This window comes from Littorina saxatilis, linkage group LG3 (assembly GCF_037325665.1).
Source record: "Littorina saxatilis isolate snail1 linkage group LG3, US_GU_Lsax_2.0, whole genome shotgun sequence".
Taxonomy (NCBI): domain Eukaryota; kingdom Metazoa; phylum Mollusca; class Gastropoda; order Littorinimorpha; family Littorinidae; genus Littorina; species Littorina saxatilis.
This window is the reverse complement of record NC_090247.1, coordinates 59976400-59997948: the sequence shown is the minus strand read 5'-3', so window position 1 is coordinate 59997948 and position 21549 is coordinate 59976400. Positions and strand designations below refer to the sequence as shown.

Here is a 21549-nt window from a genome sequence, read left to right as displayed (position 1 = left end):
TAAACCCCTGTCTATTTGCTGTGGGGAGTTGGAATTTTTGTAATGAAATATTTTGCAACAACTGCTTATGACATTTACTTATAAAATATAATCTGTCCATTGGTTGTTCGTTTTTGGTATAAAATGACCAAGTGGAGGGATCGTCTTGTCCCATGTTTTCACAAGACAGATTGGGTCTTTCACATCTGGACTGTGAGGACAGCTTTCTTTCTTTCTTTCTTTGGTGTTTAACGTCGTTTTCAACCATTCAAGGTTATATCGCGACGGGTGTGAGGACAGCAGGGCACTGCATCCACACACATCTTCACCGAACATTTACCGTTAGGTATCAAAGAGGTCACGGATCGAGAGGCATGACTTTATTAATGTTTGGTTAGATCTTATTCATTTCATAATTGGAATTATGCGCCCCCGTTGACCTTCCAGGTAAGGACTTAGGCGGAAGAATCTCATCCCTCTGTACTTGCTTTGCTGCAACTCCTTGGAAGCTCTCATTTGCATCGCCTACTTCAGCATGGCCAATTTCTTCACACTGTCAATCACTGAACCCGATCATCTTCTGCACGAGTCTTTCCAGTTCGACATCTAACCCTCACCTGAACGAAAAGAGATTTTCTGGAAAGATATAATGCATACTATCTCCATAAAATACTGACCACCACAACTCAGGGTCAAACACGCAACCTCTCGCTTCCGAGCGCAAGTGCGTTGCCACTGGTTTGACAAAAATAAGCAACTTTCTGTATCAAGGGGTGTTACACGTGCACAAACACTCTCTGACTCTCTTGATCCAACTACCTCTGTAAAAAACAAAACATATAACAGCACTCATAACTGCATGCCTTCACTCACAGTCACTCAGTCTTCAAACCAACCATAACACTTAATCGATGGACATTACACACAAAGGCAAAAACACAGTTTGGCTTTTACATTTTATTTAAAACAACAATGAATCATGAAATGTATCAAATAAGGACGATAAAAGCATTGAAACAGACAACATTCAACCAATGAGAGGCCATGTGAACACAGATGAAAATGCGTATTTTCAAAAAAAATGTTGATAAATGAGAAATCTGTCTGCCAGTTTGTCTGCCAAAGGTAAGTATGTTCTTTTCACATTAGGGTGGTATGGGTGAAATTAAGACCCCCTCACTTCCCCCAAAAAAGTTTCAAATTATGTCTTGACAAGAGTTCGACATTACGTTCTTACATCAAAACCGCACATTACAAAATACATACACTGTCAACTGTGTATTTCACCATGTGTTTTTAACCCCTGACTCACCCTAGCAAAAATTTCTGAGAATAAAATGAACTGACATACAGAGAGTGAGATTATTTAAAAAAAAAAAAAAAAGGAGAGAAACAAGATAACTCGTCTCATTCCCCTGGGACTTGAACTTGCTGGATGAGTGTGATGTTGTCTCCCTTGAGCATTATCCTCCCTGGAACAAAATCGAACAGATTAAGATAATTAGAACAATCCAGTGCTAGGCTGGCACAGAGAGAATGAGACAGATCTGAGGGATTCACATTAGAAAGGCACCCCCTTTGAAGGTCACCAAAAACCAGACCATAACATTTTAAAAAGAGGTGGTTGTAAAACCGAGGTAAATTAAAAGAGCCCTGGTGTTGGTTTAGGGTAACCCCACCGACCCTATTTTTGTCCTGCTGACCCTAAAACATTTTTTTCATTTCTTAAAAAACCTACCAAAAACAAAATTTCAAACAAACTTTTTAGCACATATTGCGAACCATACCAAGACTAAGGGAAGTAACCTCCTTTGAACTCGACACCAATTCAAGAGCTTCAGAGAAAATGGTGTTTGTGATGTTTTCATATTATGAAGAGGTCAACTAAATAAAAAAATAAATTAATAAAAAGGCTACCTACTGACCCTATTTTGGAGGGTCACGTTACCCTAAACCAACATATTTGTGTGTGTGGCCTAAACGAAAAATCTGAGAAAGTAGAGCCTTTTTTCAATAAGGCGGATATCTTAAACAGGGATGTTGCTACAAATTTTTAGTGAATCGGACAATCGTCCTGACATTATCTAACAAGGATAGGACATTTGACCAGCTTCATGAATTTCAATAGGACATTTTACGTGACGGACATTGTGGTCATACTCATACGCATCATCGTCTGCTAGCAACTGTTCTTTCTATGTCTACCAGCTACAGATGCCCTGGATCAGTTCTTGTTGTAAATGAGTTGCTGTGTTCGGGGTGGTTTACACATTTTGCTGATTGCAAAAAGGGTTAGCTGATGTTGTGCTCTGGAGCACTTGGCTGCAAAACTCTGGGAAGGTCAAATTTTGTGATCTAAATTAAAAGCAATGTAAGCACTATGTATGACCGATGCAAACAAAATGTTCTTTCTTTATTTGGTGTTTAACGTCGTTTTCAACCACGAAGGGTTATATCGCGACGTGGAAAGGGGGGAGATGGGATAGGGGAAAGGGGGGAGATGGGATAGAGCCACTTGTTAATTGTTTCTTGTTCACAAAAGCACTAATCAAACAAGAAGGGCAAAGCCCATACGACTCACATGCTTGACCTTGACATGGTCAAATAACTAAACCTAGCAATGACATCATACACTAAGAACTGCTTTACACATTTTTCCTACCAAAATACATGTGACCTTGACCCAAGGTCAAGGTCATCCAAGGTCATGCAACACAAAGCTGTTAATTCAAGACATAGGAAGTACAATGGTGCTTATTGGCTCTTTCTACCATGAGATATGGTCACTTTTAGTGGTTCACTACCTTATTTTGGTCACATTTCATAAGGGTCAAAGTGACCTTGACCTTGATCATATGTGACCAAATGTGTCTCATGATGAAAGCATAACATGTGCCCCACATAATTTTTAAGTTTGAAACAGTTATCTTCCATAGTTCAGGGTCAAGGTCACTTCAAAATATGTATACAATCCAACTTTGAAGAGCTCCTGTGACCTTGACCTTGAAGCAAGGTAAACCAAACTGGTATCAAAAGATGGGGCTTACTTTGCCCTATATATCATATATAGGTGAGGTATTCAATCTCAAAAACTTCAGAGAAAATGGGAAAAATGGGAAAAATAGCTGTTTTTTAGACAACATTTATGGCCCCTGCGACCTTGACCTTGAAGCAAGGTCAAGATGCTATGTATGTTTTTTGGGGCCTTGTCATCATACACCATCTTGCCAAATTTGGTACTGATAGACTGAATAGTGTCCAAGAAATATCCAACGTTAAAGTTTTCCGGACGGCCGGCCGGACGGCCGGACGGACGGACGACTCGGGTGAGTACATAGACTCACTTTTGCTTCGCATGTGAGTCAAAAATTGCTCCAGGGGCTTGCAACGTAGTACAATATATGACCTTTCTGGGAGAATGCAAGTTTCCAGTACAAAGGACTAAACATTTCTTACATACTGCTTGACTAAAACCTTTACAAACATTGACTATATTCTATACAAGAAACACTTAACAAGGGTAAAAGGAGAAACAGAACCGTTAGACGCCTCTTACGACATGCTGGGTAGCATCGGGTAAATTCTTTCTCGTCCCAACCAATATGGGACTCCCCCTAACCCGCGGGGGGTAAACAAAATGTAATCAGACCCTGTCCGCCCTCTACGAAGTATGATCAGACATCTGACCGACACCTGACCATATGAATCAGACATTGGCGGTAGTTAATCGGACTATGACCGATGCCCGAAGCCTAATGACATTGACATCCCTGAAAAGGAGGACCTGATGGTAACGAAAGGCGGCGTCCTGTAGGGGCGACCACCCCCAACCAGGCGCGTTCACAGGTGGCGGATAGTGTGATGGCCTTCAGATATGGAGGTTAGCTGCGAAATAAGCCAGGCTTGCCAGGACGAATAAGCAGTCGCGGACCAACTGGCGGTGCTTCCAACAGGAGGGGGCGGGGTAACAGGTGGCACTGTTACACTCAAGAAATACCCCAGGTGTCCAATGACGGGAGCATCATGCGAACAAGAGCCGCCATTTTAAGTTCTAGCCCTGGGGAAGGTCACCTCAGATAAACAAACCAGCCAGCTATGGCCAAATAGCCGGGTAGACTGGACTCGACAGCCCTGTAAAGCCACCAGTCTAGGAGAAGGATCACTCCGATATAAAAACACGCTGAAGCCGGATGAGCTGGGCCATGTATGGCGCATAACGGCAGCTCAACGCATCAACGCTCATATGACAGACAGAAAAGGCGGCGTCACCTACCCAGTGTTTTTCTGTTCTGTGTCTTCATGTGGACCTCCTCTGCGTCATCAAGCACCAGATTCATGTACTCGTCAAACCCCTGGGAAAGAAGACACACAAGATGTAATCGTCATAATCGAGCATAACATTTTAAAATATCCTTACGCCTCAATTGAAAAAGTTCTATGATGAGCAACGTACAGTGGAACCCCCTTTTATACGACCTCAAAAAACCCTGAGAAAATCAAAAAAGGACGGAGTCTTTGAATGGAGTTAAATTGACAGAAGTTATGAAACGAAAATCTGAAAGAAAGTCTTAAAATAAATGGGAGGGAGTCTTAAATGGAGGGATTCCACTGTAAGTGTAAGGCAAAAAAAAAAAAATGTCTGTTTACGGTAACCCGACCGACCCTAGTTTTTAGGCCCGACACTAATCTTTTTTTTGGATCGTCTGAAAAAAACAAAAAAAACCCGCATCCAAAATAGAGCTGTTTGCGCTCAAACAGCAGACGACAGAAGGGAGGTAAGCTCAAAGTACTGTCAGGAGTAAAGGGTCGTCACTCGTGTTACTTCCTTTCAAAATGGATGCACGCAGTGGTGTTCGCCACCCGCTAGCTGTAAAGCTTGATAAATGTTGTCATGAAAAGGATGGGGTGAAAATTATCAGTACCTATCCAGCGAGTTTTAGTATCATTAACGTTTTTCAACAGGCAAAAACAGGGATTGATGAGAAGAAATGAACTGTGAAACATCATAGAGAGGGGAGAAAAAAAAGAAAAAAAATTGAAAAAAAAAAAAAAAAAGCCGACCTACCGACCCTATTTTTTTACCCTATGTTACCGTAAACAGACCTATTATTTTTTGGCCTAATCAGAATGAGCACAAAAAACAATACCAGCGCCCCCAAAATTTGTGTATTTGACACGACAAAGAAAGCCAATCCACTCTTGTACAGGCAACTGGCCCTTTCCATACAAGTTAATCACTTAATGTTTCATACTTTCAGTTTCAACGACATGCCCAGTGACCACCCACACTAATCTTTAACTTGTTGATCTGCATCTAAACCAAGTGCCTGTGGTTTCTGGGACACAGAACAAACTTAACGGAGTGATGCAATCACAGAATTGTCAGTTAACACGTGCACATGCCACTTTGAGCTGACCAGCTGACCAGCAATCAAAAACTCACCACAATGCAGCCCTCAATTCGTGTGTTTATCTGTTCGTACAGCCAGACTTGAATCCGAGATCTCTGCAAAATCAACACAGAAAAACATAAATATTCTGATCTTACTCTCTTTCACGTAATTATTTGTAAGCTTCTTTCTTTATCTTTCTTTAACGTCGTTTTCAACCATTCAAGGTTATATCGCGACGGAGCGAGATGGGATAGAGCCACTTGTCAATTGTTTCTTATTCACAAAAGCACTAATCAAAAATTTGCTCCAGGGGCTTGCAACGTAGTACAAATTTGTAAGCTGGTGCTAGACAATAGACTGTCTTAAACTCTATGTCGCACAGTGCAATAACACTTGTTAAATCTGTAAAAAGTACTGCAATAACATGGCTACTGCTAAGCAAGGGCTCATAGTTACTGGCACAGATGAATTAACTCTTTCAGGGCTTTTACTTGCTGTGGAACTGGAAAAGTTCCAACTTTAAAACTCAATACATAAGGTCATAGTGAACAATAAACTCTTCTGAGGTTATGGTAATCAACTTTTGATGACACACACTTCTGCAAGAACAAAGAATGTTACTTACATTCTGAAGATACCTGAAGATCAAGTTCTGATTTCTGGTCAAGGAAGACAAAGATTGTTTCAATCATTCTACATACATGTACCAAATCAAATGTTCAGACCTGGGAACCCCTGTTTTGCACTTTGAGTATTCTCAAACAAACTTGGTGTATTTTCAAAAAAATGAGCGTACTCCACACAGCGTTTGCACATCCATGATTAAAACATGCCTCATGCGCGTCCGTCACACCGTTAATTAAGTTTACCTATACATTTAAAACAAATGCTTTTTTCAATTTTTACTGACACAAACTGTACCGTATTTGACGGACTACAAGCCGCGACTTTAAAAAAAAAAAAGTCATTGCGGCTTATAAAAATATGCGGCTAAAACGTTACCTAAACTTGAATAGCATTCACCTAAAGGAAGTCGCCGCGGATTTTCATTTCACTCGATTAGCGATTACCGGTACTTTATTAGCTCTCTACTCAAGACTCGGCGCTTTTCTCTTTCTTTCGCGAATCTTCGTTTGTCAACAAGTCGTCGTGACAAGAGTACAGAGAAACATCGGATGTATCAGGATCTCGCGCGCGCGGGATTTCGTTTTTGTGTGTCTCGCGATAGTTGGAGGAGCGAGAGCCGCCATGTTGTGTTTTCGTCTGTTCAAAATGTGCGCAAAAGTTGTAAATCATCCCAAAAAAGCTTATTCCGGGCGGGACTACATGTGTGTGTTGGTTACAAATTGTGTGTGTGTGTGATATTTTTCTTCAAACTTTTTCACTTTTCTTCTTTGTTTCACTTGTTTATTCTCGGAGCCGATTTCGCCAAATACCGTACTTTCGTTTGCCTGGTTGTTTTGATTGATTGACACGAACCGATTATATTTTTTTTGACGGCGGCTAATATAGTGACGTAATCATGTGCCAAAATACTGGATCGGCTTCAGGATGGGCTTGTGAAGAAAAGTAGTCTAGGAATTTTTCTCATCGTATTTTTTTCTCACTGACCGTACTGAGCGTATTCTCGACAATCATGCGTACAAAATACGGCGATATCGTATGAGTTCCTAGGTCTGAATGTTCCCAAATACAACATTTGACAAACAGCCACAACCTTAAAGTTAAACAAAAGTTAAATCAGCTGCAAATGCAAACAAACACAAACAATTACAAGGAAAAACTCAGGTTGTCTATGATATCGGGCACCACAATCACCACACAATCTGTTTACACTGACATTGTGAAAAGAAAACAATTTCTTCATTAGAAGTAGAACTTGGTTTTTGAAAAGAACACACCCAGGGTTTCAATTACTCGTGCGCCCTGCCCCATTAAATCTGAAAATGTCCCATCACAATTCCCTTCAGTGCGTCAAAGGGCGCATTGATATTACGTTCCGTCTGCGCCACCAAATGTACACTTTCAGTGTGGTTGCCAGCCTAAAAGACAATAGGTCATGTGGACCTCCCTAAAAAACAAATGTGACAGGGGAGGCTACCGCTCCTTTCACAGCAGACTCTGCACCCGAGTTGTTGGCCTTTAAAGTCAACACCGGTGTATTGTAGAATTCTGTTTGTGATAGGGTCTGGTGGTTTCCGATTGTCTGTATGTTCCCTAACATTTTCAATCCTGTTTGATTGCACTTCGCTTCCCGAGGTGATCGTAGTGTTTCGGCACACGGTTACACAAACAATAGGTCCAAATTGTACCGCCGTACCTTTGATACATGCACTGCAAAATAACTTACAGTCCGAAGTTAAATCTATCTTTTTACGCAAATATGACAATAAAGCCATTAAACAATGATAACACTTTATTATCTGATCAGGGGTCGACACTAACTTATTTGGCCTGGGGCCACACTGGCCCCAGAGATGGAAATTGCTGGGGCGGAAAACAAAAATCTGGGGCCCACTCTTATTCATGCTAAGTATATATGTACCTTCAGAATCCCCACTTTTTCCAAGTGGTTATCCGCTATAAGATCTGCACGGGCGGCAATGCATTGTCTGTTTTACTTCATCGTACTGAAGCCAGGGAAATTCTTTCAACCATTATTTTGACATTGAAATTACGACAGCGCTTCGCGCTTTTGGCTGCATCGGTCTCCTTTTTTCGTTTCTCTCCACCCTGTTCTTCATCTTCATTTCCATGTCTTTTTACACCAGGGATGTGTCGCCACATTTTGCGTTTGGCATTTGAAGGCGATACTTATCTCTCACGCTAAAGAGCGCAATCTGGGAGTTATTTTCCTTGCGGCATTGTCCTTCGACGATTTCAATGTTTTTGTTTCTTGACTGCGGCATTGATTGTAACGCAAATTTCAGTGACGACTTTGACTGGCGATTTTTAGTGATTGGCTCTGGCATTAGAATTTTCGGTTTGTCATTGTTGGAATTTATCCTGGGGCGGAGTGGGCCCCAAGCTTCGGCAATGTTTGGGGCGGAACACAAAACTCTGGGGCGTTTCGCCCCCCGCCCCCGCTAGTGTCGAACCCTGCTGATTCTCACAGAAATTAGTGTAGGGCGCTCATTTGCTGATTTTTTGGCAGTACACATTAAATGTAAGGCTACCCTTTCCAATACAGTGCCCAGTGTGCGAATGTAGGGATTCTGCCTGATCTTCGCATTACCATGCCGTAGTATTATATTGATGAACTTTCCGCTGTTTGCGCCGTTTTCGGTAAATAGGTACACCGGCTGGATCGGGTACTTCTGTAAACGCAGCCTCGAGTGTCAATGACGACAAACACGGACTCGGCACCGAGTTAGTTTGTTGTAGCTTTTGGGGTCCAGCGGACCATACAGGCCAAATCAGGACCCCCGGCACCGAATGCATTTTTTTTTACTCGTAGCGAACATGAGTATTTCGATCGGGGTTTGTTTTTCGACTTTGCAACTCCCATTCCATTCATTGCAGACCTTGTCCGCCTTGTACGAATATGTATCGGTCAGTTGACCACTAAAACGTAAAAAACGTATCGGTCCATCGACCGGACAAGGCTAGGTCCAATGCGTCAAATCAAGAGACCGAAGACCGAGGCCTGGCAACAACACTGCACTTTACATCGGATTACACACACTCACATAAATAACACGATATAGCGGCTAATCCTCAGATGGCACCATTTTGCCAAAACGTGTGCGGGCCTCTCGGGCGCTTCTTGCCTTCGACTATGTCCCATCGGAATTTGGTTGAGGGGAACAAATGTCCCATTGCCTTTTTCTCCCGGGCTAAACCCTGCACATCCATGAGAATTACTGGTCACATGCCTACTTACTTACAAAATTATGCAGACAACGTTAATTATATATAGTATATAGTATGTGTGTGTGTGTGTGTGTGTGTGATTATAATGGCTTACTCTTAACTCTTCTTTATATCAACAAAACAAATAACTGTGGTGAGTTGTTCGAGCTACAAAGCAGAAAAAAACCTATGCTTAAGCAGACGTCAAGATTACCAATTAAAAACAAACGACATCACACACTAATCAACCAAGTAACACTGACAGTGACACTAGTCTTGTGACAGAACAACACAGGAAGGAAAGACACAAATTTGACAAAATGACAAAGACTGAGACTGTCGCCTCATTCCCAGAGCGTGCAGCGGTGCAGATCTTTCACGCAAGAACATGCATAACTCTCTAAACGAAATTTAAAGGATACGATCGGCTGCACCATCACTTTCTGCACCTTCGTTCCAGCTCCTTTGTACGCCATGGTGTCCTGTTTTTCTGTAATATCTCACGCAGGTTAAAAAATCCAACGCTTTTGATGCGGAGAAGCCTCACGTTGTTCGAACGCGCCGGAAAATGGCGAATGGTAAGTGCAAATTTTGGAACAGAAAATACACGGAAGTTTTATTGTTGTAAAATATGTATACTGATATTTAAACTTGTATTCCTTCGCATTCTTTTTATTCTTATCATATCAACATGAAATCTGCCCAATTTCACAGGTTCAAGAATAATTAGAACATTGTCGGCATGTCGTGACAGCGTCTTTTTGAGGAAAACAGTACATCTTTTTACCGGAATATATCCGTGGATGCTGTGAGAGTCGAACAACATCTTTATTCTTTTTGTTAATCAATTTTAATTCATTTATTTTATGTATTCATTCTTTGTTGGTTGTCCTTTTTAGAAGAGAATGTATTGATGATTGCCTTTTTACGGTTCCGGGCCAACGGCCAATATTTACCCGGCGTGTGTGTGTGTGTGAGTGCACGGTGGGAATGTGAATGTAGTCAGTTCATTAGGGGGAAGGGGGAAGGGTCAGTCAGGGACTGAGGGGCATAGGATAGCGGGGGGAGGGTAGAGATAGGGAGACGAGGCAAAAGACTAGTAGGTGAACTTGCTCATTTCTAAATCAAGTTTTTGTCAAACAACTTGATCCAGATCGACTCAGTACAGCCGTGTAGCTAAAAAAATTAAGTAGTCACGTTTCTCATTAACATTCGAATATCAGTTGCAAAGTGTGTGTGTGTGTGTGTGCTTGTCACGTGTGTGTTTTAGCAGTTGTGTGAGCACATTGCATTATGTTGTGTTTTAATACTTCAAGAGACTGCATGTATGCAAATCAAGCGACAAGAAATAGGTACAGCACCGCATTTATTATGACTGTAGTAAAGTTTAATATCGTGTGAAATGTCTCAGATTAATAAAAGTACAAAAAGCGTGTATCCATCCACTCGGGTCGGATACTTTTAACCCTGTCTCCGACAGTAACCACAGGCCCTAGGCCGCTAATCAATAAAAGTACAGGGATCATGCGCCTGTGGTTTCGCAGCTGTCTGTCAGTAGATGTCCCTGCAGGAACTCACAGGTGTACTTTACCCTGTGTTGGTCGCTGACCTGTACCACTGCTGTTTCAGGTTGATGCGATAACGTGGTGTGATGATACTACATGCACTCAGTTTCACACCGGCAAGCCTTTTAAGTACAGCACACACTGTCTGAGTAGTGAAGTAAAGCTTTGCTGACCAACGGTTCAGCAGGTGGATTAGTTGAATTGGTCCCATGCTGGATACTGTGTTGTCAGTGTCTGTTGGTGCTAGATATACTAGACTGCCGTGGAAGTTTTTCTCGCCTAAGTCCGCTCGGATACCTCAATAGACGCTTTGGAACTGGTAAGTAACATGCGTACTCTTTACCTGTTTAATGAGATTTGTCTCTTAGTCGGCATTACTCGCAGTAAGAGCTACTGATACAAGCCGAAGCTCCAGTGTGCAGGGCCGGACTACCGGGGGGGGGGGGGGGGGGGGGGGGTTATGGGGGTCGGTTGCGCAACCCCCCCCCCCCCCTTAGCCTAAACATGTACCTCACTTATTTAAAACATTTTTTATCATTGTTTATTTTATGCCGTTTCAATCATGCAAGGAGCGACCATTTTCCTATCTCAGAATATGACCTACCCCAAAAGGGGCTCTGCCCCTTGACTCCGCCAGGGGGAACATCCCCCTGGACCACCACTGGCAACCCCCCCCCCCCTCCTCTTAGCCTAGTCCGGCCCTGAGTGTGTGTGTGTGTGTGTGTGTCAGTGTGTGACGGTGTGTGTGTGCGCGTGCGTGTATGTGTGTGTGTGTGTGTGTCAGTGCGTGCGTGCGTGCTGTACGTCACAGTGTGTGTGTGTGTGTGTGTGTGTGTGTGTCACTGTGTGTGTGTTACAGTGTGTGAGTGTGCGCGCGGTGTGTGTGAGTTTGCCATGTGTGTTTGCGTGTGCCGGTACGTGCGTGCGCCACGGTGTGTGCGTGCGTGTGTCTGTGTGTGTGTGTGTGTGTGTCATTGCGGCGCTCGTGCTCCTGGTGCATGTCTGTCAGTCTTTGTCATGTCTGTGTATGTGTCTGTGTCAGTGTGTATGAAACAGGCAACCTACTCAACCAAATTTGTCATACTGGAGAAAACAAAACATGGAACACATTTAGCTCAATCCTGACTTACAACGTTATTTGCTACGCCGAGCACATTGACCTTGACAGGTCGTTACGTGTGTAACAGTGTGCAGGCTCTCCGTCCAATCCGGCACAGAGGTTATCAGCACTGTCAATGACAAACTCATGGACACCATGGTTAGGATGCACGAGAAAGTTACCAACCCGGTGGGAGCCAGACGCGGTGTTGGATTGGTTGAAATTGAGCCATTTGTAGTGATTTCAACGAACCAGACCCCGCGGTTTGTTCTCACCCGTTTGGGTGGCGCCCACTTTCGCTTCGTGAAACTCAGCCCTTTACATGCAAACTTAGAACCCAGATAGTTGCTGTTGATCAGGCCGGTAAGACATTCGCGTTTTGACTGACCACTCGCTTGGGTTAAACATGGCCAGACTCCGGCACAGGGGCTTGTACTGGTCGTTAATGACAAGCTCCCCAGTGAATCATGTTGATGCAAGCGGCTTCTGTGACACTGGCCCTAGATGACTCCTCGACAACTGAGTTATTAATTTATGATACGAGTATAGGCCCTAATTCTGTGTTGTCAACGTTAGCAGCAAAGGGAAATCCGTACTCTTTTGCCTCGATCGTTGTATAGGGTTGTGCATGAACTTAGCACGCATTCCAGCAACAAGTGGTTGTATCACTAAAGCTTAGTAACACATGTATGTAAATACATGTTTCTGCACACGGACAGAAAGAACGACAGACAGACAGACAGACACACACACACACACACACACACACACACACACACACACACACACACACACACACACACGTCCGCATGCACGCACACACGCTCGGACGGACGCACACATGCACACACACACACACACACACACACACACACACACACACACACACATGATGATATGCTGCTGCTGCTGCTGCTGCTGCTGCTGCTGCTGATGATGATGACGAGGATGAGGATGATGATGATGATGATGATGATGATGATGATGATGATGATGATGGTGATGATGATGAGGAGGAGGATGATGAGGAGGAGGAGGAGGAAGAGGAGGAGGACGACGATGACAACGGAAAAGAAGGACGAGGACTACGACGACGACGACCACCACCACCATCACCGCCAGACAACAAATATCAAACACGAACCATTGTATCTTTTACCACAGGGGTCGTAACTGAGCAGCAACCAGGAATCCAGCCACAGCTACGTTCCAAAGCCACGTACACCACCGACACAGATGGGGCTGTTGAACAAGGCGATGAAGCTGCTGGTCCTGACTCCTATCGCTGTGTTCTTTGGCGTGATGGTCATCGCGCATCTCGTGTTCGAAGTCCTGAGGCGAGGTCCACGTGCTGTGTTCGGCAAGAAGTCTCGGCCTCAGCCCCCGCCCTGTCTGCAGGACCCGGACCTCGGCACGCATGGCTACGTTTACCTGGAGGTGAGATACACACCGTAAGCACGGTTACATGATTTTGGTTGTGTGGAAGTGGATGCTATATAGTTACATGAGTAGGTATGCATGCACCGCCAGTACGTGTGTGCGTGTATAAGCGTGCGCGCGAGTGTGTGTGTGTGTGCGTGCGCGTGGCGTACGTGCGTGTGTGCGTGCGCGTGGCGTACGTGCGAGCGTGAGTGTGTGCGCGTGCGCGTGCATACATGTATGTGTGTGTGCAGAAATCGCCGGTATGTGTTTTACAGGAAGTACGGCTGCATTACGTCAGCACAGGCTCGGAAGGCAAGCCGCTGATGTTGCTGGTTCACGGGTTTCCCGAGTTCTGGTACTCCTGGAGATACCAGCTCAAGGAGTTCAGAGACAGCTACAGGTTAGTGCCATTTTGTTCTAAACGTAGATGTGTCCCTTTTTTCGTTTCCAGTTTCATCGTATTCATTTAGTGGAACGTACTAGAAGTGCTAGTGCCGTTTCATCGTAAAGTCGTTTCAGAACCGATTTTTTTCCGAGCGCTCTCTGGTCCACCCAGCTGGAAATGGGTACCTGACACTTTTCAGGGCCGGGGAAGGCGAAGGCAGCGAGGGAGAGTTGTTGGCACCGCCCTCATAAAGCTGGCCCGAGATAAAGTTGAGAGTAACATCTCGCTCCCCTACGATCAGAAGTGGTTTAGGACTACCTTCACCCTTACCATTACCATTGCAGGGTGGTGGCCATTGACCAGCGAGGGTACGGGGATTCGGACCAACCGTCATCAGTGTCCAGCTATGACATCACCAAGCTTGTCACTGATATCAAGAATCTCGTCTCGGCCTTGGGTAAGTGTTTGCGTGTGTGCGAAAACTGAATGTTTGGCTGCAGATTTAGTTTGGTGCAAACCGGTTTCGGGGAATAAGAGGCTAAAATTAGTATTGGCAAGTACATGCACTGCACTGTTGATTCGATGACAAGAAAAGAGAGAAAGGCGGAAAGGGGGAGGGGGGGGGGGGGGTTGAGAGTATGAGAGAGGGCAATAATGAAGAATTAACAATGACGTCAAACTCTTGTCGCCCAGGTTACAAGAAGTGCATGCTGGTTGGCCATTTTTACAATGAAGAATAACCAATGACGTCAAAGTCTTGTCGCCCAAGTTACAAGAAGTGCGTGCTGGTTGGCTATTTTTAAAATAAAGAATAACCAATGACGTCAAAGTCTTGTCGCTCAGGTTACAAGAAGTGCAAGCTGGTTGGCCATTTTCAAATGAAGAATAACCAATGACGTCAAAGTCTTGTTGCCCAGGTTACAAGAAGTGGGAGCTGGTTGGCCATTTTTAAAATGAAGAATAACCAATGACGTCAAAGTCTTGTGGCCCAGGTTACAAGAAGTGCGTGCTGGTTGGCCATTTTTAAAATGAAGAATAACCAGTGACGTCAAAGTCTTGTCACCCAGGTTACAAGAAGTGCGTGCTGGTTGGCCACGACTGGGGCGGCGTGGTGACGTGGAATGTGGCGCAGAGACACCCCGAGATCGTGGACAAGCTAATCGTCATGAACTGCCCCACGGCCCTAGCCTACGCCAAGCTCACCCAGAGCAAGGGCGGCTTCAGCCAGCTCAAAAAGTCGTGGTGAGTAAAACCTTATGCAGTTCTGTCCGACAGAGGGAGAAAACAAACACAACTGTTGGGCCTAAAAAAAAAATAGGTCTGGTTACGGTAACCCGACCTACCCTATTTTTGGGGGCCGACCCTATAACTTTTTATTACATTTGTCAAAAAAATACCCAAAAAAACAAGTAAACGAGCGCAGAAAACGCAATGAAAGCGAAAGTGCCCGAGTCGCACACTTATTTCCCTGTCAAGTAGGTTTAATTTGTACACATTAGAAAAAAAGTTTAAAAAAAAAAAAGTGATTGCCTACCTTCCTACCCTATTTTTGGGGGCTATGTTACCGTAACCACACCTATTATTTTTTTTGGCCTTGTTAGCGTTTGTATTGTTCTCAGATGTAAAAGTGCGTTTTAGTGAATACGAGCGATGTTTAATGATAAACGTTACCGATTGAACAAACAGAGACTTCTCTTCTTGACCCTGTATTCCAAAGTGACATCTCTGACATCATAAACGAAACGAGTGGGAGAAGACGTCATAATTTAAAGCATGTCGTCACGTAAACCTTGTGTCAATTCTCTCAGGAACTGACAAAGAATTTCGAAACAGAAGTCTGTTTCGGTGACATGGTCATGTCAGTAGAAAAAACCCAATTGTTAAGATCACCACCACCAGGCTGTACATGTATCGGTGTCGGATGTCATTAACAGAAACTAGAGTGGCAAGGGTGTGTGGTTTGGGGTTTGAATTGTATGCTCCACAGTAGTGTACACTGAACTTTCAATTTTTCTCACAATGTTCAAAACGAATGTACTTTTTTGTAAGTTTCCGTCGTGTTTCAGGTACATGTTTTTCTTTCAACTGCCGTGGCTGCCAGAGGTGTACATAGGGATGCGGGACTTCTTGTTGCTGGAGCAGGTTCTCCTTGGTGACCAGTCGGGCGTCAAGTCAGGAACGATGTCACAGGAGGATGTAGAGGCGTACAAATACACATTCGGGCGTAAGTGCTAGTGACGTGGTTCTTGATGATGTTGGAAAATCCGGAAGTTTTAATTTCAAATTGTTACTTAACGTGCTACGAGAGACATCTTTTACGGGCACACTCCTTCTCATGAAAACGGTTTGACTCGCCGTGCCGTCTCAGATCTGCCCAGGATGTTCCAAGAAATAAGACCATAACTCCACTTGGTCACATACTAAACATGAACAGCATGGGTGATCTCTGTGCACCGTGGCATTTTTTTCTCATACCTTCTTCTTCTTCTGCGTTCGTGGGCTGAAACTCCCACGTACACTCGTGTTTTTTTGCACGAGTGGAATTTTACGTGTATGACCGTTTTTTACCCCGCCATTTAGGCAGCCATACGCCGTTTTCGGAGGAAGCATGCTGGGTATTTTCGTGTTTCTATAACCCACCGAACTCTGCCATGGATTACAGGATCTTTTTCGTGCGTACTTGGTCTTGTGCTTGCGTGTACACACGGGGGTGTTCGGACACCGAGGAGAGTCTCCACACAAAGTTGACTCTGAGAAATAAATCTCTCGCCGAACGTGGGGACGAACTCACGCTGACAGCGGCCAACTGGATACAAATCCAGCGCGCTACCGACTGAGCTACATCCCCGCCCCATTTCATACATTAATTTATTAATAACCTTCTGGTTAAAATTACAAAAATAATTCATGAACAAATTCCAATGACGCAGAAACAGCACCCAGGCTGTTTATTTCTGTGAGCGTAACTGACCAAGTGAGGTAAGATGGTGAGTCAGAAGTATTTTCACGAGAAGGTGTGTGCCTTTAAACTTACATTGTATTAGGCCTAAAAAAAAAAAAAATAGGTGTGGTTACGGTAACCCGACCTACCCTATTTTTAGGGGCCGACCCTGTAACTTTTTATTACATTTGTCAAAAAACACACACAAAAAAACACCCGAGTGCAGAAAACGCAATGAAAGCGAAAGCGCTCGAGTCGCACACTTATTTCCCTGTCAAGTAGGTTTAATTTGTACACATTAGAAAAAAAAGTTAAAAAAAACAAAAAAAGTGATTGCCTACCTTCCTACCCTATTTTTGTGTGGCTATGTTACCTTAACCACACCTATTTTTTGGGGGGTATCTCCCCTGACCACCCCTCTAGGCCTATTTCAACGCTCCCTCGACGTTACGACCAATTTTTCTCAGACGGATTTTTTCTCCTTCCATTTCTTAGCATTTTGTACCTCTATATTAGGTACATGCACTTTGAATTTTTCAGGATGTGGATTCACAGCTCCAATCAACTACTACCGGCAGATGTTTCGCTCGACTGACATGAGAACACCTGCGAAGACTGCTCACATCAAGGTATCTTGTCCCACGCTCATCGTGTGGGGCGACCAGGATCAGGCGTTGGAGGTTCGGCTAGCCCAGCTCAGCTCGGAGCTGAACGTGGAAGGGGGCGCAACTGTGAAGATAATAGAGGGCGCTAGTCACTTTGTGCAGATGGACCGCCCAGACTTAGTCAACAAATACATGCGAAGATTTTTGTCGTCGCAGATGTGAACTTGTCTGAACACTGTACATTCAATGAAAACCACAGTGGGATGGTGAAAAGGATGGAAGAAAAAAACACACTTGAATGCAAGATGATGACATATCACGTTTGACACAATGATAGACGTTGCTGGGAAGACGGGAACCTACGTACGACACCGACAAGGGAACCAAGAGATGTGTGTTCTCGTTCTGCGTCATTTCAGTTCTCGTACCGCGCGTACCGACACTTCTAAGGGGCAAATTACACTTGCGCAGACTGAGTCAGCGGCACAGACGACGCACTGCAGATTATTGAGGTAATGTTTTTTTCACAGCCCGCTACACGCTGCGTGAAAGAAAACAGGCCAAGTACTCGTCATAATCTCTATCGCAGCCGCTGACTCTGCGCAGGTGTAATTTGCCTCTAACGTTTGTGGAGGGAACGAGCGACCAGTGTCCCAGCAGAAGAAAGTTTTGAACACTTGTACCGTCGCACCTGTCGCACATGCGGTCGATACGGAGAGATGAATCCATAGACGAAACACTAGCCTGGGATCCTAGGGCTGGTCACTGCAATCAAGTACTCGCTTTCGAGAGAAGGTCACAAGGGCAGGTTCGACCATCATTGTTCACCTCGACCGCTAGTGCAGTCTTATGGGAACACTAACTGTCTCAATCTGCAAATCCAAAAACAAAGAGATTGCCAACGTTCCAAAATTCAGAATAAAAAACCCAAGAAAGGTAGGATGTTGGAACGTTTGTTATTGACAAAAACCTACCTTTGTTTTTGGATTTGCTCATCTTGCCTGACTGCAACCCTCTTGTTTGTGTTGTTCTTCTGTATGCGTAAGCCTACACATAAGTTTTCGTTATTGTTTGTCTGTGCACTTAAAAGACCGTTGGGTCAATATATTTGTGAATGTATTGTTTTGTCAATAACAAACGTTCCAACAACCTACCTTTCTTGTTTTTTGATTTTGTCTCGATCTGTGTAAAATATCATATTTTAGTCAAACATACAATTAACGTATGATTTCAAGTAGAAAAGAAAAAAATGCACATTACCTTCCGTGTGAGCATATTTGGCCCATCATCTCAGATCTGACCAGGCTTTTACATGGGATAAAGTCATCCCTCAAATTGGTCACATACCACAAATCAATAACCTGACACCTTTCTGTTTAGAGTGGGATTTTTTCATGAATTAATTTCTTGGAAAAACACCCACAACAATACTATCGGCTTTAGAGAAATCTTTTTTTCTCTCTAAAAATCCCCACCCTGCACAGGACGCAGCAAGACTGTTGAATTTTGGTATGTGACAAAGCTGAGGGATGGTTTTATCCTCAAGAAAAGCCTGGACACTGATATGGGATAGTAAGCCGAAGACATTTCAAAGGAAGGACTGTGCCTTTATGATGAAAAGAAGAAGAAGAAGAAGATCCCCCATCAAGTTGAACTAAGGCCAAAAAAAAAAAGGTCTGTTTACGGTAACATAGGCCAAAAAAATAGGGTTGGTAGGTCGGGATTTTTTTTCCCCCAAAAAAACCATATTTTTACGTTATTTTGCCTTTTTTTTTTTTTTCCCCCAAATGCCAAAAAGTCTAGGGTCGCGCGAAAAAAATAGGGTCGGTCGGGTTACCGTAAACAGACTATTTTTTTTTGTTGGCCTAATGTTCCTCGGTTCGGTTCGGTTTTGGTATCAAAAGCGAGATGTGCTTATTTGACCTAAAAAGCCACACTCACAAAAAACGGACAGTCACACTGACAGGTTAGCAGGCAGACATTGTGGACAATGCGAATACGAATACGAATGTTTATTTGCTGCAGGCCACTGGCCTTTAGCAAGGGTGAAGGGGGTTGGAGGCCGAAGTACATGATCTTTTCGAAATATTTGAACCGAAGAATGTTAGAGCGATTCACGATATTGATTAGCCACAATCGTGTCTTTGCTTTAGCCGCACCGCGAAGTGTCATGTGTTTTCGAGTTTGCATTGCCCGGACTGCTCACAACATCGCGAGAAGTACATAGTGGACAGACAGATAAAGAGACAAAGCGACTGGTCGGAGTTTAACTGAAAGACAAGTTGGTAAATCCGCCTGTCTAGTGTTTGGATGATTGAAAATTTATGCATCTTGATTGTTGAATGTTGTGACTTTAACATTGCCATTTTTTGTCAGTTTTAGTGTGTCATGAGTTTTTTTTTTACATTTAGTCAAGTTTTGACTAAATGTTTTAACATAGAGGGGGAATCGAGACGAGGGTCGTGGTGTGTGTGTGTGTGTGGGTGTGTGTGTAGAGCAATTCAGACTAAACTACTGGACCGATCTTTATGAAATTTGACATGAAAGTTCCTGGTAATGATATCCGCGGACTTTTTTTTTTTTTTTTTCGATAAATACCTTTGATAACGTCATATCCGGCTTTTTGTAAAAGTTGAGGCGGCACTGTCACACCCTCATTTTTCAATCAAATTGATTGAAACTTGGGCAAAGCAATCTTCGACGAAGGCCGGACTTTGGTATTGCATTTCAGGTTGCAAGGTGGCTTAAAATATAATTAATGAATTTGGTCGTTAAAAATCGGAAACTTGTCATTAATTTTTTTTTAAACGATCCAAAACAATTTCATCTTACTCTTTGTCATTTTATGATTCCAAAAACATATACATATGTTATATTTGGATTACAAGCAAGCTCTGAAAATTAAAAATATGAAAATTATGATTAAAATTGTTGTCCGAAATCGACTTGAAACAATTTCATCTTATTCCTTGTCGGTCCCTGATTCCAAAAACATATAGATATGATATGTTTGGATTAAAAACAAACTCAGTACGCTAAAAAGAATAGAGATACATACAGAAAAGCGTGTTATCCTGCTCAGCGTGACAATTACCGCACTATTCTGGCTTATCGATTTCACTGCCTTTGCCACGAGCGGTGGACTGACGAAACTACGAGTGAAAAGCAGTGCGTTCAGTTTCATTCTGTGAGTTCGACAGCTTGACTAAATGTTATTATTTCGCCTTACGCGACTTGTTTCAGTCTTCAGATCCGTGCTGTTGACCTTTGCATTGATAGTGAGTTGTGATGAACGTTTAAAAGGATATTAAAGCAATCTGAGATAAATATATCTGAGACATTTTGGAAGCCTATGTGGAATGTTATGATTTTGATTTATGTCTCAGCAAATATATTATGAAAGTACTGTAGTAACTTCGTTTGGTGTACACGTGTGTGTGTGTGTGTGTGTGTGTGTGTGTGTGTGTGTGTGTGTGTGTGTGTGTGTGTGTATGTGTGTGTGTGTGTGTGCGTGTGTGTGTGTGTGTGCCGCGGTGTGTGTGTGTGTGTGTGTGTGTGTGTGTGTGTGTGTGTGTGTGTGTGTGCTCTCGATTATGTTCTAAGATCTGCAGTAAACTGTTGTACAGAGAGATGAAACAGACAAGCAAACAAACAATGACAAATAGACGAGCGGACATATGTAGACCGTGACTGACTAATGTCACTGCGTGAGACAGACAGGACTCTTCGCCGAGACCAAGGACATGTGACACACACACACACACACACTCACACACACACACACACACACACACATACACACACACACACACACACGCATGCACGCACGCTCGCACGTACGTAGGCACGCACGCACACATAAACACACACACACACACACACAAACACACGCCCCCCCTCCTCAAACACACAACACTACCACCATCAAACAACGAAGTAGGGCTCAAGCAAGATGTGCAACTTTGACACTAGCACTGTAGCTATATAGCATGAACGAATCGTGTTTCTCGTTCACTATACGATACTTATTCTTCTTCGATCATGGGCTGAAACTCCAACGTTTGCTCATGTTTTTGCACGAGTGGATTCTTACGTGTATGACAGGCAGGCAACCATACGCCGCTTTCGGGGGAACTATAAGATACAACATGCAGCAATTTAATTTAGAATGTTGTCTCGTTATTTATTAGTAAGTGCAATAGTGCGTGTTTGATGACTTTCGAAGACATCAGTAGAGAGGTTGTGAAACCTCGAGAGAAAGAAATCACCGAATGAATTAACTGATTTAGTTTGTGATTAAACAAAGTA

At 43.5% G+C, this 21549-nt stretch overlaps 2 protein-coding genes across 2 annotated transcripts; one reads left to right on the top strand and one right to left on the bottom strand.

Moving 5' to 3' along the window:
* Positions 1–921: 921 nt before the first annotated feature.
* On the bottom strand, positions 922–9820 carry LOC138962821 (small nuclear ribonucleoprotein E). The gene is made up of 5 exons (XM_070334780.1): positions 9647–9820; positions 5998–6024; positions 5423–5485; positions 4253–4331; positions 922–1451 (listed from the first exon to the last, which is right to left on the bottom strand). Exons 1-5 carry the CDS (start codon positions 9698–9700, stop codon positions 1387–1389), a joined length of 288 nt encoding a protein of 95 aa, XP_070190881.1. The 5' UTR covers positions 9701–9820; the 3' UTR covers positions 922–1386.
* A 1097-nt stretch (positions 9821–10917) lies between these two features.
* Positions 10918–18849, top strand: LOC138960991 (epoxide hydrolase 4-like). Its single transcript, XM_070332609.1, has 7 exons — positions 10918–11108; positions 13053–13325; positions 13586–13710; positions 14040–14152; positions 14763–14937; positions 15762–15919; positions 17177–18849. Exons 2-7 carry the CDS (start codon positions 13125–13127, stop codon positions 17461–17463), a joined length of 1059 nt encoding a protein of 352 aa, XP_070188710.1. The 5' UTR covers positions 10918–11108; positions 13053–13124; the 3' UTR covers positions 17464–18849.
* The last annotated feature ends 2700 nt before the right edge of the window (positions 18850–21549 follow it).

Excerpts from the sequence above, each read along its gene's own strand:
- LOC138962821 (XM_070334780.1), bottom strand. The coding sequence starts at position 9,700 with ATGGCGTACAAAGGAGCTGGAACGAAGGTGCAGAAAGTGATGGTGCAG. Across the intron at positions 6,025-9,646 it reads AAGTGATGGTGCAGCCGATC|AACTTGATCTTCAGGTATCT; the intron begins GTATCCTTTAAA and ends ACCAGAAATCAG. Across the intron at positions 1,452-4,252 it reads ACAGAACAGAAAAACACTGG|GGAGGATAATGCTCAAGGGA; the intron begins GTAGGTGACGCC and ends ATTTTGTTCCAG.
- LOC138960991 (XM_070332609.1), top strand. The coding sequence starts at position 13,125 with ATGGGGCTGTTGAACAAGGCGATGAAGCTGCTGGTCCTGACTCCTATC. Across the intron at positions 14,153-14,762 it reads GAATCTCGTCTCGGCCTTGG|GTTACAAGAAGTGCGTGCTG; the intron begins GTAAGTGTTTGC and ends CTTGTCACCCAG. Across the intron at positions 15,920-17,176 it reads GTACAAATACACATTCGGGC|GATGTGGATTCACAGCTCCA; the intron begins GTAAGTGCTAGT and ends TGAATTTTTCAG.